At 31.2% G+C, this 27,040-nt stretch overlaps 2 protein-coding genes across 2 annotated transcripts; one reads left to right on the forward strand and one right to left on the reverse strand.

Annotated features, from left to right (window-relative positions):
• The first annotated feature begins 152 nt into the window (after positions 1–152).
• On the forward strand, positions 153–11,060 carry LOC124928581 (transcription factor IIIB 60 kDa subunit-like). Its single transcript, XM_047468818.1, has 18 exons — positions 153–612; positions 683–764; positions 845–920; positions 1,052–1,137; positions 1,218–1,294; positions 1,815–1,871; positions 1,958–2,070; positions 3,675–3,754; positions 4,152–4,238; positions 4,493–4,573; positions 6,443–6,601; positions 6,685–6,819; positions 7,686–7,781; positions 8,187–8,267; positions 8,822–8,944; positions 9,785–9,877; positions 10,149–10,202; positions 10,741–11,060. Exons 1-18 carry the CDS (start codon positions 548–550, stop codon positions 10,909–10,911), a joined length of 1,716 nt encoding a protein of 571 aa, XP_047324774.1. The 5' UTR covers positions 153–547; the 3' UTR covers positions 10,912–11,060.
• An 8,802-nt stretch (positions 11,061–19,862) lies between these two features.
• Positions 19,863–23,199, reverse strand: LOC124928604 (serine/threonine protein phosphatase 2A 57 kDa regulatory subunit B' kappa isoform-like). Its single transcript, XM_047468844.1, has 2 exons — positions 21,642–23,199; positions 19,863–20,648 (listed from the first exon to the last, which is right to left on the reverse strand). The coding sequence occupies exons 1-2, from the start codon at positions 22,821–22,823 to the stop codon at positions 20,292–20,294; spliced, it is 1,539 nt and encodes a 512-aa protein (XP_047324800.1). The 5' UTR covers positions 22,824–23,199; the 3' UTR covers positions 19,863–20,291.
• Positions 23,200–27,040: the final 3,841 nt, after the last annotated feature.

Here is a 27,040-nt window from a genome sequence, read left to right on the forward strand (position 1 = left end):
TTTTATCAAATAAATTATTTATATAAAAGTTCAATTAATTTAAATATTTATTACAATAATATTAAAAACAATATAACCCTAAAATTATACATATTCCCTTACCGCCATCTCCAATATCTTAATCCTCTCTCTATCTTTCATTCATTCACATTTGCAGATTCAAAAGGCGCTCCCGATCTCCATTAACGTTTCCATGAAGATCGAATAATAATCTGCACTTTGTGATCTGAAGGAAGAAGAAGAACGATAAACGAAATAATTCCTCTTGATTTTTCATAACGGTAAGATTTTTACGAGTTAACCGAGTCAATACCTGATCACACTCTTTATCCACTTTCTGTCACTCGTGAACTCGATCGAGTTCGCGAGTTGACTCTCGAATTCGATACCATTCCTCATTCTTCAACCCTAGAACCGTTATATTTCACTCTATAATCACCGGCAACGAACGATCGAACGGGACAACTCCTTTTTTTTTCCTCTTCTTTTCTTTCTTTCGGAGGAGGAGGAGAAGGTACAATCTCTGCCTTGATACGGACACGGGAGAATGGCTTTGGTTTGGTGTTCTAATTGTTCACGAAGTGTTCCTACTCATTTATCTGATAGTTTCGTGTAAGTAAGCTCTTTATCAGATTAGGCGTATCCATAAACTATATGATTTATAATGTTTCTTTCTTCTCAGATGTTGCGTTGAGTGTGGAAAAGTTGTTGAACAGGAAGATTTTTCAACTGAAGCTACTTTTGTAAAAAACTCCTCTGGACAGGTCTGAACTGAACTGTTTTAGTAAATCTATTTCAATTGTGTTGTTTCTGGCTTGTAATTGCTCTATATTTGGTTTTACAGAGTCAAGTAGCTGGAACTAATGTGAGGTCTGTCCAAGGATATTACTCAAATTCACGTGTAAGGACGTTGGATGAAGGTGGGTGGGTAGTATTTGTTTTAAAAGCCAATCTTTAACCTTTTAGAGTTCATGGGTTCAATTCATTATCATGTATGATTTTTGAATATGGTTATGAATTAGTATGTATGTTGTTGACTTTGTTTTTGCAGCTCGAGAACATATGAGGTTTTTGACAACAAACTTGAGAATGGATGATGATGACATGATAATTGGTCCGGCTATTGTATTCTATACGGTGTGGTTTTTGCAGCTTAACTTTAACTTTGGTTGACTAGGTGTTTATTCCTGAAACTATCGTTTTTGGTATTAGTATAGATTGCTCTAGAGAGGAATTTCACAAAGGGACGAAGAAAAGATGTAGTATGTGCTGCTTGTCTTTATATTGCTTGTCGGTAAGGATACTTCAGTTAAACTGATTTTCGTATGTAGTTAGGAATTAAATTTGTAAGTCAATGATTGTAATGCTTGCATTCTATCTCTTTCTCTCCCATTTCTGGCTATCAAAATCTAAATCCTTTTATAAGTCCCGTATTAATTTTGGATGCTTTTTGAGTTTCATAACTTGTACTGAATTGTTTTTGAATGGGTTTTCACCATTTGGTTGTAATATTCGCGATTAAATGAATCAATGAAATTTGTTTTATCCTTTAAACAAGCCTTTTTCACATTACAGCTAGTAGTACATCATTACTTTTCCAACATGAAAAGGCATGGACATTTTTTTTCCTTCTAAAAGACATCATCTACTTAAAAAATACATAAAATGTCAAAATGGAACAAATATAACTGTATAGAGGGGGTATTTTTACTCTGGGTTCAAGTACTTCTTTTCGTTATTCATTTATTGTTGTAGATGTGCAAAGTAATGGGTTTATGTGGCAATTTTGATTTGATATTTATTATTTTCTTCAGGGAGAAGAAAAAGCCGTATCTCCTTATTGACTTTTCAGATGAATTAAGGACCAATGTGTAAGAATCCACATTGACTTCTTTTAGTACATCCATTGTTGAGTTTGGTTATTTGAATCCACTGAACCTGTTTGTTGCTTTCGCAGTTACGTGCTAGGCGCTGTTTTTTTGCAACTCTGCAAACTTCTAAGTCTAGAAGAGCACCCCATTGTTCAAAAACCTTTAGATCCCAGCCTCTTCATTCATAGATATTGCGAGCGTATGTATTACATTTGTTCATATAATTGTTTGAACATGTTATTTCACATTTGTTATAATGATACAATTGACTAGACCTTACCATTCATGTATGTTATCAGAAATTGTGAATCATTCTTTGCTTTCTCATTTTAGAACAGTCTATTAGCAACATTCTTGTTATGATAAACACATGCTACTTATTGGTCAATAGCATGGTTGATAAACAAGGGAATTATTTTGGATTCTAATATCTCATGACATCAGCCAATTATTGGGATAACTAATCATCAACTGATAGTTGTCATCAATACATAGATGTCACATAAAAATCTTACTAAGATATTCTGACAATGAGTTATCATTGGTGTGTTTGTTTGGAAACAAGTATACATTGGAATAAAAATGCAACCTCTTTAATACCATTTCAATGAAATTTGATTTGTTTATTATTGACAATTTTCAATATTTTATCGCTCTAAAAATGATATTATTTTGATATTGGAAAAAAGTAAATCTATTACTATCCTGCCTTACATGTTTTTATATGCCTATTTTTCAATACATATGTCATTGCACTAAGTTTCAAGACTAATTTGTGATGCAAAGTTTGCCCTTGTCTTTCTATTTAAGATTTTTTATGAGTGTAGGGATGGGTATTGATGTATAAGTGCATTAAACTTTGAGTTACGACTAGTGAGTTTATAGTTTTGCATCTTAAGATAAATGTTCTTTAATGAAGAGAGTTTTGGTTGGAGGTTGCTTTGCCCAATGCTGCTATTGTTTTTTTGAGGGTAATTGGTTAATCTGCAGTTAATCAATATTTATCCCCACATGACGTGGAACGAAAGGGACCCTCACATGAGATAGTGACATCCAACAAGAGTAGAATACAAAATTTGTTTCCTTCCTTCTATCCCTCTCATATCCTTCCTGCTAATCCAACCCTATTTTGCACAATTCAGAATAAAGGATGTATAAATTTTTTTGACATTCAGTTTACATTCCAGAGCTTTTCAAATAGGACAAGTTTTACAGGTCTGTGAACATATGAGAGATTTAGTCAAAATTTGTATAGATTCCCTCTACTATACCTTGTTTTAAACGGACTCTATTTTTCACAATTTCAGAATAAAGGTTTCAAAAGTTTTGACGTGGTTTACTTTCTAGAGCCCTTTATAGGTCTACTTTTCCTGGCCTATGAACATGTGAGAGCTTTTAGTCAAAATTTATAGTGAATCATATCAAGTTATTGTAGATGAAAGTGATTGATTATTAAGAGATTTATCTCAAATCTTGAATATTAAAATTTTGTGGAAATTCTCAAGTCAAACGCACTTATTATGAGATTTGTGTCAAATATTGAGTATTGAATTTTTGTGGAAATTCTCAAGCTAGACTAATGTTTATCAGTTGTACAGTTTTGATGAAAGAAATTATATGTTTTATATAAGAAATGTATGCAGACAAGGTGCAATGACATTTATATGCTCACACTTATCCAAAATTTATGTTGCCAATTCTGCATTATATGCATTGCCATTTTAAATATATTAAAGAGTAAAGAGCCTTGCTATGTCTATTTCTGGCATTAATTGATGCCAGTAGGAACTAATTGATTTGCAGGTTTGTTGGGTGGAAGGAACTTTGAAGTTTCAAGAACTGCACTTCGTATTGTTGCTAGCATGAAGAGAGACTGGATTCAGGTCTGTCATGCTCTTCATATTTTCTGTCGGTTTTCATTCATGATAATAAATATCCAGTGGCTTTCTACATGGATGAGAATTAAGGAAATTGATGTTTGACGCTTGGAACTATTCCTCAAATATTGATTTCTTATGTCAAACTGAATTTGTTTTGTTTTTTCCCCTCCAGTTAATGAAATCACTTTATTTTTGTCCAACCAACTAATTAAGCTGTTTTAAATTTTAGTTTGGTTATAAGGGGTAGAATGTAGTGGTTCGTTAGTTGGGAGGGGGGTAAAATCAATACATGATGAGTTTGAGTTGAGAAATCAAAATTGAGAAAATGTTTTAAGGGTGAATGTAGTAATTTTCTAGAGGAAATTCCTTTACCATATTGATTTATGAAATGTGGTTACAGACTGGAAGAAAGCCCAGTGGATTGTGTGGTGCTGCACTTTACATCTCTGCTCTTTCATACGGACTCAAGTGTTCAAAATCAGAAGTTGTAAGTAGAGCTTCTCTCTTTTAATTTAGATCCGAGATTCAATTGTTACAGGAATGTCAAATATTTACTTTCAAGCTGGGTCAGTAGTAGTTCTGTTACATGCTGTTTAGAATGGATAATTTAGAATACACTTGATCCATGTGGAACATGGTAAATAAAGAGGTTTATGGATCAATAATCATTTCAAGATTATTGTGGTCCTGATCAAAGATAAAAGGTGGGACAATACTCATAGGTTAATATTTTTCTTGTAGGTGAGGGTTGTCCATATATGCGAAAGTACACTAACAAAGAGATTAATTGAGTTCGAGAATACAGAGTCAGGAGGATTAACGGTAATTTATATCAAATCACATCTACATTTGTCATATATTTGCAATTTCATTGAAAAGGTTTGTGTGTCCTATATTCATCTCAAAATCCTTGTGTATTTTTTTTTGGATTTTATGTTTTCTCCTCGAGCGAAAGAAATATAGTTAGGACATGATGTACCAAATAAAGGGACATGGAACGCATTGGGTTTTTTCTTTCGGAGAGAAAATAAAAACATGCACTAGATAAGAATTGAACCTATGACCTTCTGATTGAGAATTAAACACTCTACCCACTCAACTACAAGCTTTTTTGTATACTTATTTAATATAAATACATAATAAGACTAATAATGAAAGAGGGGTCGTAGAGAGTGCATGATCAATCCTAATCCTAACAATGTGCTTTTAATTTATTAAATTACTTTTCTTTGTTTCAAGGATAATATATATATATATTTTTTTTGTAAATGGTCCGGGTGTGAAGACTCGAACCCATGACCTTGAGAACATGTGTTCATGTGCTCTACCACTGAGCTATGAGTCTCCATTTTCAAGGATAATAATTAATTGGAATTAACTGAATCTTTAGTTATGAACATCTTAACATTTTAGGGATGTATAGTCCCACTATGTTTGTTTCTGTTTGAATTGGATGGGCGATCTCCTGGACCTAGTTAATTGAAATTAAGTATTTGGGCTTATTTATTTTACTAGATAACTTGTAATGAAAGTAACCTCTTTTCTTATTTGGTGTTACAAGGTGGGATACTTATCCCTTAATAAGCTGTTGATAATAAGGCATTATTGTCCCTGAATAAGATGAAGTGTATATTTTCTCCATTTATATAAAACACAAACCCAAAGATTCTCTTGTATCTTATTAGTTATTTTTCCCCTTAATTTTATATTTTTATATTAGTATTATATTTTTTTTGGATCTGCTTTTAAAAGTAAATTGATAAAAAAACATATCCAAATATTTAGTTAGTGATTTTTTCTGTTCCCATGGCTAAATTAATTAATCCCTTAGTATATTCATAAACTAATATCTGTTAAAATTTTGAATTTACATTATAAAATGCTGAAGATGGATAATAAGATCAATATAAAAAGGACATGCTGAACATCATTACTTATTATTGCAGATTAAGTTTAATTTTTCCACAATTATGATGACAAGGTTGTAAGTGGTTATCTTATTGGATATGGTATATAAATACATGCATCTCTGGACAGTTGCACGATGTTCTATATTATCTAAAAGAAAACAAATGTATATCTAGACTACTAATGTGTTAGCTTTTCTGGACGTTGCTGAAAGCTTGAGGAAGACTAGAGAGTTTTGGATCATTTATTGCTCCAAAACTGGGAATTTTGGAATCACGTAAACTCTCTTCATTGATTATTACATATTCAGCTCTACTAATTTAGGAAATAATCAACCATAATCAACTAAAATTACCATATGTGATCAATCACGACTATAGAGTTTGTGGATCGTTTATTGCTCCAAAACTGGGAATTTTGGAATCACCTAAACACTCTTCATTGATTATTACATGTTCAGCTCTACTAATTTAGGAAATAATCAAACATAATCAACTAAAATCACCATATGCGATCAATCACGACTAGATTGAAATTCTACAAGTAGGCTTAGCTTTGTATAGATGACAATTGAGGTACCTGTCTGATTTATCATCTTGGATTGCATTTCTTATGATATTTCCTCTCCTATTTGTATTAACATAGGTTGCTAACAGTGTTATCCTTTACCTACTTCATCTCCTGTTAATGTATTTCAAATTGATAAGTCAGTGAACACATTTCAGATCTCATACATGCCATTTATTGATTGGTAAAAATTGATTCATATGTTTATATAACTAGATTGAGGAGTTCAATACAAAAGCCAAGGAACTTGAAGCATTGACGGATTTGAGAAAAGAACCAAAGGAAGAATCCTCCATGAATGAACTACTTTGTGAACACAAGAAGGATGGACTACCTCATCATGCTCATGGATTATGCAAAAACTGTTATGATGATGTAATTTCTTATTCTCTTGATTGTAATGTTTCAGTGATTCTCTGTATGAAGCTGTAATTGATGATTGTAATTACTTAATGCAGTTCCAAAAACTTTCAGGAGGATTAGATGGAGGGACAAATCCTCCAGCATTTCAGCGTGCTAGAGAAAGAGAAAGACTGCAAATGGAGTCCGATAAAATTGATGATGAATCATCCGAATGTTTTGGGCATGACGAGGTAGGTTCTGTCTATAGAGATTTAAGTGCAGGTGCATGTGTATTGTCTCTTTATTGTTCAAATCTTAGAATTTGATACATATTGAAGCCTCCAATGATCATTTCTATATTCTGACCAGAGTATTCTTTCTATCAAGGAGATTCAATGTGTAATTATCTTATATAATCTGTAAATAATTATCAAATTGTGGAATTTTTAAATGGAGGAGAGATATACTTTTGATAGATTATTCTCATAATAGTTTATACCTACTTATACAAGTGTAGGATTTGATTTCCCTCAATTAGGATAGATCGGAATCCCTAAAATATCTCAATTAATTTATTCTATTATCTGAAGTTACGGTGAATCAAAATCTCTAAAATATCCCAACTAATTTATTTTAATATATCTTGAAATTAATGAACCTAGTTAGACTATTTCACATAAATTCAATCTCTTTCTTTAGTTTCTTAATCTCGCCGAAAACATGTCAAATGGATCACTTAGGTCTTCACCATTTCTCCTTCTAAGTGGATTTTTATTCCTTCGGATCTAGTTGTTAAATATGTTCCACCTGTTGGAATGATCTATCCCTGGCACTTAGTTCTTTATATGCTTAGTATCTATTGTATTTGATCCATCAGATTATATAAACTTATAAGGCAGCTTCTGCTTCTTCTTCTTCACAGAGTGTTCTATCTCTACTGCTTCCTCTTCATAAATAAACTCAAGTTCATCACTAATCTTTTTTATGACCTTTATGTTGATATAAAATAGTTATCTAGATAATAATTTAGTTTTGATGATTTTATTTACCTCATTTCATGTTATTGATTGACAATGGTATGAGAATGGATGGTTTAAAACTGATCAATAAATTGCAGTCTACAGGACATGAAACTGGTCCTAGTCAGAAATATGATGGGATTACAGAAGATTGTGAAGACCCAGAAACACTTTCTGATATTGATGATGCCGAGGTCTGGATTTCTCACTCTCAATCATGTTTTATTTATTTATTTTCTTCCTTCCATTCAATTTTGCACTTACTAACAGTTCTCTATTTCACTTTTGTTCATGATCTTTATTTTTCTAAAGCTTGAAAATACCAAAGATGAATATATTTTTCAATTCAACACGCTTACTGATTTTCTTACCCCATTCTTTCTGTTTGTTGTTACAAAAAGTCATAAATTTGTTCAGTTTCTCAAGTCAGATATCCTATTTGTAGACCAAATTGTTAGTTTTATGCTAGCGAAATTGATGATGTCTGTCTTTGTCTTCGTTAGTTCCCTTGCTTCCCAGTGCAATGTTTCTTGAATATCTACTACTAATTTTCCCTGTTGTAAGCATAATAGACTCCTGATTACAGTTGAAATCTGTAGGTTGATGGTTACCTTCATAACGAGGAGGAGACGCACTTTAAAAAGATTATTTGGGAAGAAATGAATAAGGAATACCTTCAGGTAACTTTAATTGTCAACAACTGCTATCCCTCTACATCCTAAGTTTGAGACTAATTTGTTAGAGTAAACAAATTATAATAAAATCAATGATCATACCTTTAATTTTCGATGTGCTACATGATTGATCTTTAGGCTGTCTTCTATAGCATTTCATAGAAGGGGAATCCATTTATTGCTACATTGCTTGCTATATTTCTTAGGTCAAAATTACAGCTTTTATGGGTCCCTTATAATTGAACTCCAACTTTTCTATCAGAGATTATTATACTTTATGTTAGAATATATCTTCTGCGCAAAAAGAAAAAAACACCGCACAACTCCCCCTAAGTGTTGCTTGTTTTGATGTTTTTATTGCAATATAAACTTTAGTTTGGGCAACAATAAAATGAAAAAAAACCCATTATAAAGCTGCATACCAAGTTCCTGTGTAATGGAGAAAGCATGTATAATGTTAATTGATTGTTTTGTACTAAATCATTCTCGTAGTATCGATGTATCTTGATTTATTTTGTTGGCCTGCCTAACAAATATTTCAATTTAATTTATTTTCAAAGGAACAAGCTGACAAGGAAGCAATTGCAGCTGCTGAACAAAGAATTCGTGATGCCAACTTAAGCAACTGTCCTGAGGAGGTTCAAGCTACATGTAGGCTTGTTGCTGAACTGAAAGCTAAGAAGGTAGTTTTTAAATTGGCATTTGTTTTTGGCATAATCCACTTTGGGAAGCATTTCTTTTGATTTGACCAACTCTTTGTTAATTCAGCTTAATTTGCACTTATGGGGTTGAAAAGTAATTTGAGAGTAGGTAAATCTGGCCCAAGGACATTTATTTTGTTTGCATAGATTTCTTTTATTAGTTCATGAACCGTTTATTCAGTATGGTTCTTCTTTACTCTACATTTCTGAGAAGTGAGAACTATACCTAGTCACTCTCTCATTTAATTTTCAAGCTCCTAGAATGATTAGAAAAGGATACTATATCTTGGTAGGTAGTCAACTTAATAAATGGTAAAGTGGATTCAATTGACTATTAAATTGGTCCTAATTATGTTTCTCCATATGGTATTGGATTGTTTCTTTTGATCAATGGAGTATTTGTATTAATTTTGGCTGATGGGTAAATTGATTGCCTAGTTATATATATAGCTGTAGTTATTGAATCCTTCGACTCACCCTACTATTGTGACACAAATGTCCCTCCTGTGGAGTTCAATATGATGCGACAACTTTATGCAACTTAAATGACCTTGTTTTTTTTTATTGTAATTATTTAGCCTATTTGGATACACTTGGGTTTTTTGAAACTGGATCTCAAATCTGGAATCAGATGAGAATCTAGCAATAGATTTATGAATTTTTGTCTCACTAAATTTCTGTTTCTAAACGTGGTCTCAAATATGGCTTATTGTCCTGATTTATGCTGCAAAAGGTTGTGTGCTGCCACAGTTTTTTGGATTCACAAATTAGCCAACACTCCAGAAAAAAAGAAAATTTGTTAAAACTTATCTTCATTTTCAGGAAAAAACACGGAGGCAAACCACAGATGCAAAGCGTCCAACAGCTCCACCACAATCTGCTGTAGAGGCCACTAAACAAATGTTAACAAAAAAGGTATGCAAGCTTCTTTATTCCCCATTTCATCCTATCCAAGTTCCATTCCAAGTTAACTGAAAATTTTCTTCTTCAAGCTGTTTCTTTGTCACCTATCTTCAAATGACATATGGGTCAAAACTGTTAAAATAGATTCAAATGACTTAAAAGATCTCAGTTCAAATAATCTCAACATGTCAACCTATTTAATAATTTTCATTTGGAATCTATACATGTTAGCTTTACTGCAGTTATGATTATGTTGATTGAATGTAACGTTGATTTGTTGCAGAGGCTTAGTTCAAAAATCAACTATGACGCATTGGATAAACTTTTCGATGAACCGGTACATAGTTCTTACCCTCTTATTTATTTTTTAAAATTTTATTTTAGTCATTAACATATAAGTTGAAAAAGGCATTTGCTTACATGATTGAAGTATAGTTTCTAAAAGTGCATTTATTGTATTTTGTGATCCTTAAATATCTAGACATCAAATGGGTTATTTTATGTTTACAATTTTACCATTTAACCTTTGGCCTTGTTCGGTTAGGTTAGATTATAACTCAACCATAATCAAACATCATTTCAATCATTTAATTCTAATCAAAATACGTTTATTTGAAAAACCCACCATCGAACAAACTCTTTATCTGCAAGAATGCCAATAAACCCTATGTTATTTATACATTCATTTGAGATTGGTTGGAGCTGGGCATTGAAATATCCTTTCGTTTTGCCTCTGAATTATACATTATACATGTTTGGTTGAGAGATTGATTTGTTTTGATTCAAGTGTTTTTGTTATAATGAAGGAAAGACAAATACATTTACTTCTTAATTATGTTTCGAAGCTATCTCTCTTATGATTTGACTTTACATAGGTTTACGATGATAAACCTAAAAGAAGTCGAAATGATACCGGATATGAGAATAATGAATCTAAGGAGGATGCTTTCGAAGAGAAAGATATCGAAGAAGAGGGTGGAATTGCATATGAAAATGATGAACAAGGCTTTGAAGGAAATGTAGATTTTTATGATGATGATGATTAAGAGTGATGATAATTTAAGGGCTTTGATTCTCTCTTATATTATATATATTCACACCCGTACAATAAAACCTAGACTCATGTTATTACCAAATAAACTTATATTATTATTTATTAATTATTATTGCATATATAGAAATGTGATTGATTGTTGGGGTCATAGTTAGGAATGTCACAAAATAAGATTCTTCACAAGGTATTGAAATAAGTTCATAATTTGAATAGAATTGAATATATATAATTTAAGTTTCCTTCTATCATTTTTAATATTGAAAAAATATTTTTAAATATAAGAAATAGATTATAGTTTTAATATTAATATTAATTATAAATATTCAAACAAAACCTTAATTTTAATAAAAGTAATGATACATATATATTAGTCTCCATTTGCTCTAGTGATAAACATGTATGGAATTATATTTTGTAAGATGTCAAAATTTGTAAGCATAGTCAATCAGTCAGAGCTTGATTTTGATCAAGTTTTAGCCGGGCTTCTGCTCATACTTGCTCAATGATTTGTAGAATTTGTTTGAGCATTGATAATATATATATATATATATATATATATATATATATATATATATATTTATTTATTTATTTATTTATTTTAATATTAAAATATAAAATAAAATGTCAAAAGTCAAAATCTTAATTTTGTAAGCTTTTTCTTTTCACCATTTTTCATACATATTTACAAGGTTATTACATTTCATTTTTTTCTCCACTATTTACTTCCACTGAACTCATAATACACACAATTCTTTACAGTGTTCACCTCAAAACCGAATAAGATAACCACTTCATGGAATTTATGGTACCATTGACAAGAAGCATGCTTAAAGTCCATAAATGTATTTTGTCAATTTGCAAACCATTTCTTTAGAGTCATCCGACATTAAATTTTTTGGTTGCATCATATAAATCATTTGATCAATGTTGTCATTAAGAAACGCTGTTTTGACATCCATTTGATGTAGCTTAAGATCAAAATATGCTACAAGTGCGATTATTGTTCTAAAAGAGTCTTTCGATAAAACTAGAGAAAAAGTCTATTTAAAATCAATAGTTTCCTTTTGAGTAAAGTCCTCTGCCACAAGACATTCTTTAAACCTCTCCACATTACCTTTTCAATCTCTTTTAGTTTTAAAAATTCATTTACAACCAATGAGTTTCTTACCTTCAGGTAATGAGACAAATTCCTATACTTTATTGTCTTGTATGAACTTATACTCATCATTAATTTCTTCGATCCACTTTAGATAATTGAAACAATTTATAGCTTGAGTGAAGTGAGTGGATCAACCTCACTCGTACCATAATTTTCCTCATGCTCTTGAAGAAATACGATGAAATCATCTGATATTGCACTTCTTCTCTCTCTAGTGAACCTTTGCAAAAGTACTTGTTCCTAAATTTGAGACTGAATAAGGGGAGTTCGACATTGTCCATATGAGGATTCATAATTGTTTCTTGAACAATGACATGTATGGAAACCTGCACATCGCCAAGAGAAGTTAACTGAGTCGAAGACTGAGTAAAAGATTCCTCCTCCTCGAAACCAATGCCACTTATATTATTTCTCTCTTTAAACTCTACATCCTAAAAAAATACCGCATTTCTCGTTTCAAAAATTTTCTTTAGTGTGGATTCTGTGGAATCGTAAAACTTATAACCCCTTGATCGCTCAGAATAAGCAATAAAATAGCTACTTACTGTCTTGGGGTCTAATTTCTTTTTCTAAAGGCCTATAAGGCCTTGCCTTAGCTTGACAATACCAAACATGTAAATACTTTAAAACAGGCTTTCATCCAGTCCAAAGTTCATAAGGTGTTTTACTAGTTGTTTTAGTGGGTACCCTATTAAGAATATATATATGCTGTTGTTTTTAATGCTTCTCCCCAGAGTGACTCTGATAAGGTAGAATGACTGATTATACTTCTTACCATATCATTAAGTGTCCTATTTCGTCTTTCAGATACACCGTTCATGCTAGGTGACCCAAACATAGTGTACTGTGGGACGATACCAAATTTCTCTAGAAATTTAGCAAACGGTCATGGACGTTGTTCACCTCAGCCGTCATATCTACCGTAGTATTCACCACCACGATCAGATCTAACGAGTTTAATTCTTCGGTTGAGTTGTTTCTCAACTTCAGCCTTATCGACTTAAAAACGTCTACGAACTGTGACTTTTCATTAATAAGGTATAGGTATCCAAATCTAGAATAATCATCAATAAATGATATAAAATATTGTTGTCCATTCCAAGAAGCCGAAGGGAATGTGCCGCAAATATCTGTATGAATCAATTCTAAAACTTCCGATGACTATTGGCACCTAACCTTTTTGATTTTGTCTGTTTTCCCTTTACACATTCAATACAGATATCAAAGTTTGTAAAATCAAGGGAATCCAAAATTTCATTAGACAAAAATCTTTCAACTCTATTTCTTGAAATGTGACCTAACATTCTGTGCCTTAATGTTGCCAAATTTTCTTTATTAATTTTTTTCTTTTAGTACCGCGTGATTCTACGTGTAGGGTTTCATTATAAAATGAAAGAGTTCAAGTAAGTATAAATTATCGTAAGTATTTAACAAACTAGTATCAACAGTATTTGAATTTAAAGATAAACTGAAATTTGAATTTCAAATGAACAAAAGTAACCGGATTTGTCCAAAGCTGAAACATAAATCAAATTGCGTCTAAAAGATGATATAAGAAATGTATTCTTTAAATCCAAATAAAAACCAGTTTTTAACAATAATTTAAAATTCCCTATTGCCTCCACGAGCACCGTTTTCCATCGTCCACATAGATGAATCTTTCAGCATCACTTGGGAACCGATGACTCAGGTAACCCTACATAAAAACACTTATATGAGTAGTAGCACCAGAATCTACCCACCAAATATTTCTAGGTACGGAAGCTAAATTAATCTCTAAATAGACAAAATTAAGAAATGTACCTTTAGTATATTTCTTGGCAACCAAATCACGATATTTGTTACATTCTTTCTTAATGTGTCCAGCATATGGCTACAAATGAGCCGAGTCGAGCTCGAATGAGTTTATAAATTTGAGCTCGAACTCGACTATTAACCTACAAGATCGACTCAACTCAAAAAGTTTGAACTAAAATTAAATTTTCAAACTCAAACTCGAGCTCGAACTCAAACCAAAATTTATTTTCAAAATTAAAATATCAAACTTTCATAAATATTAAACATTTAAAACATGACATTTCAAAATAAAAATATGAAACAATCATAAATATTCAAAATTTCAAAAATGATAGTCCAAACTCCAAAAACATCAAACCATCCTTACTAATCAAAATTCTAAAACAAAAAATTTCAAAATTAAAGTACAAAATAATATAAATTGTTTGAACATTCAATATATATTTTTTTTAAGTCTGTTCTTCAAGCATAACACACGTACTTACCTGCAATCAATAATATGGAATATTTAAGCTTAAAAATAATTAATATAAAAATAAATGTTAAAAAAATATCTAAAATTTAACTTATACATTAAAAAGTAGATACTGCCAAAAAAAAAAAATATTAAACATGTTTATATTAAATATTATTATACATATTTAAATTATTTGGGTGCAAGTATAACAATAATTTATAAATTTATTTATAGCTAGAATCTATTATTTTTTTTTTATATATTATAATATATTATTAATCTTATAAATTCATTTTTTCTCTCAATATATTATATATAATATATATACTATTATTTTTTATCCCTTCATATTATATATAAAATATTAACATTTTTTTACATTTTATTATATATAATATATTAATATTATACCTAATATACTAATTATTATATCTTTTATATAATATAATATAATATAATATAATATAATATAATATAATATAATATAATATAATATAATATAATATAATATAATATAATAGTGTTTTTCTATATTATCATATAAACATAAATTTTTCATAATACAAAAGAAAATCAAAGTTAACAAAATCAAATATAATTTCTCTCTTTCTCTCAATTCTTACGTATCAAAGCCAAAATTTTGTTCTTTGAGCCACATTAACCATGGATGAAGAGCTTTAACTTATTATTATTATTATTATTATTATTATTATAGTTTTTAATCCAGCGAAACTCCGATTTTCAAGTCAACTCGCTGTCATCAACATTCAATGACACTCCGGCGTTTCAAACAAATTCGTTGTCATCAACATCCAGTGTACGTTTCAAGGCAACTCATTGTCATCAAATTTCAGTGAAACTCCAGCAAATCAAAGCTAACTCACTGTAATCTAGCGAAACTCTGACGTTTCAAACCAACTCAATGTCATCAAATTCTAGTGAAACTCTGACAATTCAAAGCCAACTTACTGCCATCCAACGAAACTCCGACGATTCAAAGCCAACTCGTTATCATCCATTTTTTATCCCATCGGAAATACCCTCTTCAACCTCTGCCCAAAGCTCTATTGTATTTCTCTATATTACATCCCGCAATCAGGTGACCGACATACTCACCAAGCCAATTTGAGGAAGTATGTGGCAAGTTGGGCAGTCTCAACATCTATTTCTCAACTTGAGAGGGAGTGTAGAATTATCTTGAAAGGAAACAATTTCAAGAATGGAATGTTATCGATAGCAAATCAATGAGAATAATTGATTCGATACTTAATTGAAGATTTATTGCTAATGTCAAATTAATTATAATTGATTGATATTTTATTTTATTAATATGTAACTTTCACTATTTAAGCACTAGACTTCTTATATAATACACAAGCAAATACAAATAATAAAAATATTATTTCCCCCATCTCAAAAATTCTACATGTAGAATTTTGAGAGAGGGAAAATAATATTTTTATTGCTTGTATTTGTTTATATATTACCTAAGAAGTTTAGTGCTTAAATAGTGAAAATTACATATTAATAAAATAAAATAAAATATTAATAAAATAAAAATCAAATATATCAATAAAATAAAAATCAAATCAATTATAATTGATTTGACAATCAGTAGCAAATCTTCAATCAAGTAAAAATCAATTATTCTTATTGATTAGCTACTGATAATATTCAATTCTTGGAATTGTTTCCTTTCAAGATAATTCTACACTCCCTCAAGTTGGGTAGTAGATGTTGACACTGCAGAACTTGCCATATACTTTCTCGAATCGTCTTGGTGAGTATGTCAACCACTTGATTGCGGGATGTAACATAGAAGGGTGCAATAGAGCCTTGGGTAGAGATTGAAGAGTGTGTTGCCGATGAGATGAAATGTGGATAACAACGAGTTGACTTTGAATCGCCGGAGTTTCACTGAATGTCAGTGGGTTGGCTTTAAATTGCTGGAGTTTCACTAGAATTTGATGACAACGAGTTGGATTGAAACTACGGAGTTTCGCTAGATGTTAGTGAGTTAGCTTTGATTCGCCGAAGTTTCACTGAAATTTGATAACAGCGAGTTAGCTTGAAACGTCGGAGTGTCGCCGGATGTTGATGACAGCGAGTTGGCTTGAAACGCCAGAGTTTCGCTGGATTAAAAACTAAAATAATAATAATAATGATTAGAGCCCTCCATCAATGGCTAAGGTAACTATTGATGGATGTATGAAGACTAAATTTGTAGCTCAAGAACAAAAGTTTGGCTCTGATACCATATAAAATTTTGAGATAGGGAAAATAATATTTTTATTTTTGTATTTGCTTATGTATTACATCAGAAATTTAGTGTTTAAATAGTGAAAATTACATATCAATAAAATAAAATATAAATAAAATATAAATCAAATTTATCAATAAAATAAAAATCAAATCAATTATAATTGATTTGACAATCAACAACAAATCTTCAGTCAAGTAGCAAATCAATTATTCTTATTGATTTGCTATTGATAATATTCCATTTTTAAATTTGTTTTTTTCAATATAATTCTAATATATATATATATATATATTAATAGTGTTTTTCTATATTCATCATATAAGTACAAAGTTTTCATAATACAAAATGAAATTAAAGTTATCTATGGTAGAAGTGAAAATAGATATATTTTAATTTACGTTTTTCATAATACAAAAGGAAATCAAAATTATCTATGGTAGAAGTGAAAACAGATATATTTTAATTTACCTGTAAGCCTTGTGAATGAATGAAAGAAATATTATAGATAAATATAATATTGAAAATTGAATCAATTTATTATCAATGAGTGAAAATAATAGTGAAGACGGAAAAAGAAGAAGAAAATGAAATAGTGAAGAAAAATAAGAAATTAAGAAAAAGATGAAATGGTGAAGAAAAAAAAAAGAAATGACGATGAAGAAGAAGAAATTGTGAAAACGGAAGAGAAAGAAGAAAAAGAAACGAAGAGTCACGTAGATTGATACACTAAAAATTAGATAATATAATATAATAATATGGATTGAGCCTATTATATGTGATTTGAAAAAAGAGAAAATAAAAAAATATTAAATAAATAAAAAATATATATTATATTATCAGGTTCAAAAAAGCTCGACAAACCATCAAACAAACATTATATGAGTTAGAGTTCGGCTCGAACTCGATCAAAGTCAAACTCAAGTTGAACTTTGACTGAGCAACTCGCGAGTAGTTCCCGAGCGGCTTGACTCATTTGCAGCCCTAGTTGAAAGTAAACACATATAATTTTTTAGATATTTTTTAAACGACGGATAAAATGTATATTTCTTAAAACACATGGTCCTCAAGTGTCTTTATCCATTTTTTTTATTTATAATGAATTTTCCCATTAAATTCCTTTAAGAGTTACATCTAATAAATTCATTAGTAAATAATAATATAAAATAACATCTATAAAATTAAAATAAACAATTGATGATTTAAATATCAAATTATATAAAAAAATTTAAATTTTTTTTTTTAAAATTTTAATTGAAAGAATCCAACAATCATATAGTTTGTTGATAGTCACTCCAAAGATGAACTCATTTGAGTTAATAAACGATGAGTGTTGACGCAGATCAAACCTAACAATCTATTAAAGCCGAGTCGGAAGAAGCTTTACTAAATATTCTAGAAGACAGTTAAAATTATCATTAGCCGATGGTTAGTAAGCAACGCCGAAAATATTCTATGAGATAATAATGGATCATCTATATATGACCGCAACTAGGGGTGTTCATCGGTTCAGTTTTCGGGTTATTCGAGTTCTAAGGTTCGGTTTATTCGAATTTTTATTTTTCTTAGACAATTCGAAAACCGAACCGAATTCAAATAAATTTTAATTAAACCAAACCGAATTCGAATTTGATATTCGGTTCGAATAATTCGAATTCAAACTAAATTCGTGGGTCAGTACTGTCACATGTTACTATTCTACCACTAGACCACTAGTGCTTTTATTTCCTTTTTCTTTTATTATTAAATCTTGAATTCAAAATATTCTAATTTGATTATTGAACTTTTTCTTAAGCTAAGTTTAGAAAAAATAAATAATAAAAAATGAATTCGGTTTTCGGTTTGGTTTTTGAGTTGAAACTCAAACTCGAAAACCAATTCGAAAACCGTATTTGAATTCGAATTAGTTTGAAATTCGATTCGAAAACCGAAAATAAAATTCGAATTCGAAGAATTCAAATTCGGTCGGATATTTGGTTCAGACCAAATATTGAACACCCCTAACTGCAACGCCAAAAATATTTTATGAGATAATAATGGATTATCTATATATGGCCACAAGAGTAAAAAACTCATATAAATAATGTTAGTATACATGTAAAAATGTCTCCATATGAAAGACCACTTCTAGTAACTCCTTATTGAGAAAAAAATATTCAGATTAATTATTCCTCATTTGATGTTAAGAAGGGAACATACAGATTTAAGAAATGATCATTAACACAATTAGAGAGTGTGCAACAAATTACCCACCAACGATTGTTAATATTATTCGGATTATAAGGATTCGAGACAAAAAAAAATCAATCTAGCTAAACAGGAAGTCGAAACGAACAAAAACACAAACTTAAATTTGAGTGACAGTACAAAAACAGAAACAAACAAAATCATTATTAATCATTATTATATATATAAAAATATATTAAACAAAAACAAACAAAATCATTTAAACAAAAGAATTTTTGAAGACGCATTAATCATCATTTACCTCATTTTTGCTAGACCTTTTACTCGATTTTATTTGCCTATGTTATGTCGCTTTCCATCCATTTCCATCTTCAGACTTTGCTAAAATATTTACTTTTTTTTAAAATGATCCTGATGTGAAAACTTGAACCATGACTTTGAAGACATGAATTCTTGTACTTTACCATGAGTTTTGAATCAAAAGAAAAAAAATCTATAAATAACCTAAATTGTACGAAAAATAACTAACTCTTATGATTATGTAGTCCAACGATATTAAGAAAAACCATAACTTCATAATAAAACACATCCCAACTCTTCTATTACAATTGAGACAAACCATCAACTCATTTTGAGAGACTTAAACACCTACCAATCCGACTTAAACACCCCCTCAAAGATGAAACATTCTTAAAGTTGAGAAGTAACTCAAAAAAGACTTCAACTTAAACACTCCTCAAGATTGAGACTTCCAAAGACTTAAACACCTGTCTAAAACACCCCTCAAGATCGAGACATTCCTCAAAATTGAGAAATAACTCCAAAAAGAAGCCCAATAATTTAATTGGTTGAGAACTTATTTCTCAATCCTTATAATCCTCTCAACCCTCTTGTTACAATACAAATATACCCTAAATACTTGCCCATTCGAACCCTTAGAGAACAAATAAACAAAAAGACTAAGAAAACTCATCCATAGATCTTTAACAAACTTATCAAATAAACACAACCCATTACGATAACTCAAATGGGTCTTAAGTTTAATTCCCACTAAAAATCTTAAGTTGAAATATGGGTCATAACTGTGAAGGCCAAACTAACATTCTCCATATAATAAATGTTTCAATTCTGTAGCAAAAATGAAAAATTAGAATGTCAATTCTATTTCCAACTATACACGTCCAAACATAACCTTAGTATTTTTTTGAGTTTGCATTTCTCCATCTTTCAATAAACCCCAAGATCAAACAAGCTCTAACTAACTTATCATTAGAAAATTGGGAGAACCAATGAAAAAGTTACAACAACATGCTTTTAACATGATTTTCCTCTTCAAAACAAAGGATAATACATATTTCCCTTTTGTCCCTTCTTCAAAGGGAAAGGCCTCCAACCTAGTATAGCTCGTGGTTAGAGTGTTTTGCTTCATAAGTGGAAAGTGTGACTCCTTAATTGACGAGTTTCATCCTTCCAAAAAAAGAAAAAGAAAAAAAGAAGCAAATGCCACCACATTTAACATGTTATGGAATTTGCAAAAGGAGTGACCATTACCGCGGTTTTACCTGTAACCGGCTGCATTTTTGCCATTTTCTCAACGCGTTCCCATTTTTCCTTGCGTTTATTCTCTTCTACGCTTATCTTCTCTCGTTCGTCCTTGAAATACGTTTCGCAGTCCATAAATAGTGAATCGTCCATATCGATGAACATCTTTCTTAGACTCATGGACAAGTTCAGCACAGACTCGTTCCAGTGATTTTTAGCATTTCTCTCGAGTGCTGGGAATATGATTGGTAAGATTACATGCCGATTATGTGCAATAAGGTTCACAATTTGATCGTTGTTCCAGAAAAACAGAGCTCTTTCCGCCACCTAAATGATTGGAACCAAATAAAAATTAAGAGCTCAAAGATATCAAAAAAATAAAATAGAAACAATCCCAGAGAATTTGAGTGATGTATCCTTACAAATAACCCTGTTCTTTTTTTAGGTTAAATGACCATTTTATCCTTATATTTAAAATGGGATACACTTTTTAGATCTTTATCTAGATCCGGATTGAAAATACTCTTTTGGTTAACTATCTCATTCGGATGTTGATTTAGATGAGATAACGTTATAAAACATAACTTAACTAGACATATATTCATAAATTTATTGACGTTTTCTTTCCAAACCCAAATCCTGAAAGTGTTTCCTTATAGCTTCTAACATATCAAGTCCATAAATAATGAAGGTATTTTAGTTAATCATTTGAATGATGTGATTCAGCCTGTAATGGTTGATTGAATAGTAGATTATTTGAAAATAATTCCAAAATAAACCACGTCAAAATAAAAACATCCAAAACCGACTACTACTAATAAAATAATGTATATGGAAAATCATGAAGACATAAACAACGCGATCATCAAGTCATGTAGAATTTAGGTGATGTGATGATTTTATGTTTGTGATGTTTCTTTAGTAAGGCAATGATTTAGGTCTTCTTTGATGTAAGATTATTCGGGCCTTGTTTGAACTTGGGTTATTTCGAAATGAAAATATTGTTTGAGGTAATGATCAAAATAGCATTGGTATTTAATATTATGGGAAAAATGATCAAAATAGCATTATAAGAGTATTTTGGACGATGATTTGATTGTTGTGATTCAAAAAGCGATTGAATTATGGATTATTTTGGAAATAATCTCAAATAATCCACATCAAACAAGATCTTGGATTAAAACCAAATAAATCGATATATCCTCAGTGTTTCTTCTTCTTTTTCCAGTTATGCTACTTTATTTTGGTAAGAAATCAAATCCGAGGCAACTTTACTAATATGAACTTTAAGAATTGAATAAAATGTAAAGATAAATTTACCTGAAAGTGGCAACTGTTAATGCAGCAGCCAATCCGCCAAAACAATGGAGCCATAACCTTTTCGAACTCAGCCATGCTAATAACTTCCAAGATTTCTTCAATCTCACCCAATAAAAGCACCTCCTTTTGAGTACTTGTAATCGGCCAGTGTTTCAACAACCCCCTTATCACAATACTCGCCATTTTCGGTTCCTTTTCAATGAACTGAGTAATACAGTACGACAATTGTTGAAAGTAAACCCCCAGACATTTCGGCTTATGCAAAGGAATCAATGCTCTAGTAAAGAAGATCTTATGTTCTTCCTTTAATGGTAGAGCAAATCCGCTAATTACACTCCCTAAAATCTCCAGAAGCTCTGCAATTCCGTAATGTCGACTCCCTGTTTCGAACACGAACCTATAGAACACATTGCTCATACTCTTCCTGAGGAAAGGCCTGTGGATCATAAATTTCCCGTAGATTCTGTGGAGAATTGTTTTTAAGCATTCTCTTTCTCTTGGATCTTCGGAATCGAAAAGGTCTAGCAGTTTAGAGATGAATGAATGATTTATGTACCTCTTTGCAACTTTTGCTTCTAGAGATGGTGATGTGATGAACTTTAGTAATAGTTCGTATGTCAATTGTAAATGGGACCATGCAGGATCAAACTTGGGTTCATCGTCTTCTAACTCAATGATAGTAGTAGCAGACCTAATGTTGTTATGAGGAAAAGACCTAAACAGATTATTTGCAGTCATTTTACACATGGAGATGATTGCTTGTTCTGTGAATTTAGGAGGATTAGAAGCAACGAAATCTACGAGATCTATGAGAATTACACGTTTATGTTCTTTCTCCTGTATACATTTGCTTGGATCATTGAAATCAAAAACTACAGAGCAGTGATTTAGCTTACTGATGAACAGGTTGATTCTCTCTGAACTTGGTACATCTTTGAACGATAATAATAATAATGGAGGAGGAGGCTCAACAACTCCCACGCCGGCTGCAGGGAAAACAGTCCCGTTCGCGATCCGTTTGACTACATTTGCTGTTCGCGACGAAAACACAGTACCGCTTGTCGTTCGCTGCAAATTGGAAGAAACCTGACTGCCGCGGGCAGATGAATCTCTTCTCGGTGAACCAATTGAATCCGATTTTGATGATTTCCTAGGGATTTTGCTTAGAATTTGCTTCAACATTTTCGATAATGTGGATTCAGCTTACCAATTTTGTCCAACGGTGAAACCCTAGAACTCTGTCATTGCCGAGTTTTCTCCGAATCAACGCCTTGAAGTAGTAGGTTCAATCAATTGCAAGCATTCGAAGATTGGATGTTCTTAAACCGATGAAAGGTGGATCAATTATAACAATAATGAAATCCTGAGTATATTGATAGATAGATAGATAGATAGAGAAAGAAGGAGATTACGGAGCTCTGCAAAAGGATTTGATCATCTTCTCCAATAGATCAATCATTTCTCCAGTTGTAGAAAAATTATTAATAAATTTCTCCATGGAAAAGGATTCGCCGATCGATCTTGAGAGAGAAAGACACGATTTTTTTCTCATCTTCTTTATCGGAAAATACAGTTTCTTTCTGTTCAATAATTAGTTTAAAATATATAAACTTCTTTTTAATAAATAAATTGTTATTTTGAAAAAATATTAGTATAATATATAATGAATTAAAAAAATAATTTATGATAATTTATAAACTATTTAAGATAGGTTACATATTTCAAATAATTTATAAATTTATAACATTATTGTATAACAAAAATATTTTATATTATTTTTAAAAAAATATTTTAAATTGTAATTAACACATAATAAACTATTGAAAAACAAAATATTAAAAATATATTTAATTAAAGTTAATTTTTAAGATTAGCATAAAATGTAAGGTCGGAATTAGTGGTTGGTTTGACGAACATTTAAAAGTGAGAGGTCACAAGATAAATGTCGGGTGGTGGGTGGTTTGTCGAGTGTGAGGTGATAATTATTAGTTAATTTGATGAATACTTGAAAAAGTGAGGTAACGAGATGGAGGTCGGTGGTGGATGATTTGTAGAGTGTGAGGACGAAATTAATGGTTGGTATGGAGAGCATTTGAAAATGCGAGGTCACAAGATGGAAGTCGGGTGGTGGGTAGTTTGTCGAGTGTGAAGTCAAAATTAATTGTTGATTTGACGAGCATTTGAAAGTGTGAGGTCACGAGATGGAGGTCGGGTGGTGGGTAGTTTGTCGAGTGTGAAGTCAAAATTAGTGGTTGATTTGACGAGCATTTGAAAGTGTGAGGTCACGAGATGGAGGTCGGGTGGTGGGTAGTTTATCGAGTATGAGGTCGGGATTAGTGGTTGGTTTGACGATCATTTAAAAGTGTGATGTCACGAGATGGATGTCGGGTGGTGGGTGGTTTGTCGAGTGTGAGATCGGAATTAATTGTTTGTTTGACAAACATTTGAAAGTGTGAGGTCACGAGATGAAGCTCGAGTGGTGGGTGATTTGTCAAGTGTGAGGTCGGAATTAATTGTTGGTTTGACGAGCATTTAAAAATGTGAGGTCACGAGATGAAGGTCGGGTGGTGGGTGGTTTGTCGAGTGTGAGGTCGGAGTTAATTGTTGGTTTGGCGAGCATTTAAAAATGTGATTATTTTTAATCATTAATTTTATATAAATACATTTTTATCTTTTATTATACATTTTCTCTCTCATCATATATATATATATATATATATATATATATATATATATATATATATATATATATAATTAGCATAAATAATTTTTTAATTAATATAAAAATTAACTAATTGGTAATAAATATTAAATACAATATATATATATATATATATACATGCACAAAATAATATAATTATTTCAACAATCTCAAGTGATCTAGCGGTTAAAGTGTTAACATTTTATGTTGAGACCAGGGTTCGAACCCAAAAACATGCAAATTTAGATTTTCAAAAATGAATTATTGATTATAATATATGGTGACACAACTTTTAAACAAATGATACGAGGTATCTGAAAGTGTGAGGTCTTAGTGATTATTTTGGAGAGCATTTGAAAGTGTGAGGTCACGAGATTGATGTCGGGTGGTGGGTGGTTTGTCGAGTGTGAGGTCATAATTATTGGATGGTTTGACGAGCATTTAAAAGTGTGAGGTCACGAAATGGAGGTCGGGTGGTGAGTGGTTTATTGAGTGTGAGGTTGGAATTAGTTGTTGGTTTGACGAGCATTTGAAAGTGTGAGGTCACGAGATGGAGGTCGGGTAGTGGATGGTTTGTCGAGTGTGAGGTCAAAATTAATTGTTGGTTTGACGGGCATTTGAAAGTGTGAAGTAACGAGACGGAGGTCGGGTAGTGGGTGGTTTGTCGAGTGTGAGGTCGGAATTAGTTGTTGGTTTGTCGAGTGTGAGGTCGGAATTAATTATTGTTTTGACGAGCATTTGAGAATGTGAGGTCACAAGATGGAGGTCGATTGGTGGGTGGTTTATCGAGTGTGATGTCGAAATTAGTGGTTGGTTTGGCAAATATTTGAAAGTGTGAGGTCACGAGATGGAGGTTAGGTGAGTGGTTTGTCGAGTGTGAGGTCAAGATATGTCAGGTGGTGGGTGGGTTGTCGAGTGTGAGATCAAAATTATTGGTTGGTTTGACGAGCATTTTAAAGTGTGAGGTCACGAAATAGAGGTCGGGTGGTGAGTGGTTTGTCGAGTGTGAGGTCAGAATTAGTTGTTGGTTTGAAGAATATTTGAAAGTGTGAGGTCACGAGATGAATGTCGGGTGGTGGGTGGTTTGTCGAGTGTGAATTCGGAATTAGTTGTTGGTTTGACGAGCATTTGAAAGTGTGAGGTCACGAGACGGAGGTCGGGTAGTGAGTGGTTTGTCTAGTGTGAGGTCGGAATTAGTTGTTGGTTTGACGAGCATTTGAAAATGTGAGGTCACAAGATGAAGGTCGGTTGGTGGGTGGTTTGTCGAGTGTGATGTTAGAATTAGTGGTTGGTTTGACGAGTATTTGAAAGTATGAGGTCACGAGATGGAGGTCAGGTGGGTGGTTTGTCGAGTGTGAGGTCAAAATTAAGATTGGTGGTTAAGTTTGACGAGAGATAAGAGATGTGTCATCAATTGAGGTTGACTAAGATTAGTGGGTGGTTCCCCGAGGGGATAAAAAAGATATATGGAAAAGTGTGAGTCACAAGATGAGGGTCAATTAAGGGGCTAAGTGTGGTGTCGAAGGGATAAAATATATGTTAACATTAAGTTTAAGATTAAACTTAATTTTTAACAACTAAAACTTATTTAAAATTAATTAGATTTGAATAATATTAATTTTATGTAAAATATTTATAGATAAATATATTTTAAATATATTCTTATTTGTGAAAATGCACGAGATTAATGCTAGTTTAATAATATAATATAACACTCCCCCGTCACTTTGGCGATACGGAGAAGATTAACATGACCTTTGTGCAAGGATGTCCAAATTTTAAAAAAATAATATAACACTACCTACTATTTTAAAGAGAAATAATGTTTTGTTTGGATTTGAGTTTTTCAAATAACCCAACAAAATCAAATATCACTTCACCCCTCTCATCCATTAAATGAATTAATTCATTAACCGAAATACTAAATACCTATTTTTTAAATTATTATTATTTATTTTATTTATATATATATATCAATATACATTAACTCTTTTTACCAAAAAAATATTATCATTTCTTCAAAATCATTACCAATAATTATCTTTTTCTCTCTTCAAATTATTTAAATAACCTGGACCGAACAATGCTTAAGAGAATTTAGAAAATAATAAAAATAATATAACAAATTTTTATATGAGAAATGATTGGGAATGAAATTTGGAAAAGAGAATGGATGAGGGAATAACGTGACACTGTAAAAATAATAAAATTTATCTCTCAATTTTCTTTCCTTATACTTATTTTTCTTGTCAATAACGTTATGTCTTTTCAATTTCTCTTCCTTTATCCCTTCTTTAATTATATATTTATAATTTAATTTTTTTTTAACTTAAAATAATTAAATAATTTTTTAAGATTTCTTTAATTTACAACTAAAACAGAATTATTATAGAAAATTGAACATTAGTGCAATAAATTAATCTAACATAAAAAATTTAAAAAATGGGTCATCAATAAATTAATCTAACATTAAAAAAATTAAAAAACCTAAATCACAAAGAGCTAATGATTTTCTAACTTTTATATGTTTTAGTAAAAATATGTTATTAAAGTTACAAAGTTTATTGATTTTTATCTTTCTAACCACTCTTGTGAAATTAAAATATGATTGCTCACATAAATTCCAAATTGAACTTGTATCCCTCAGGAATTGACCCCTCTTCAGCTTAGCACGTGTTGCGATTTCGTGACAATACCC

Source organism: Impatiens glandulifera, chromosome 3 (assembly GCF_907164915.1).
Source record: "Impatiens glandulifera chromosome 3, dImpGla2.1, whole genome shotgun sequence".
Classification (NCBI taxonomy): Eukaryota; Viridiplantae; Streptophyta; class Magnoliopsida; order Ericales; family Balsaminaceae; genus Impatiens; species Impatiens glandulifera.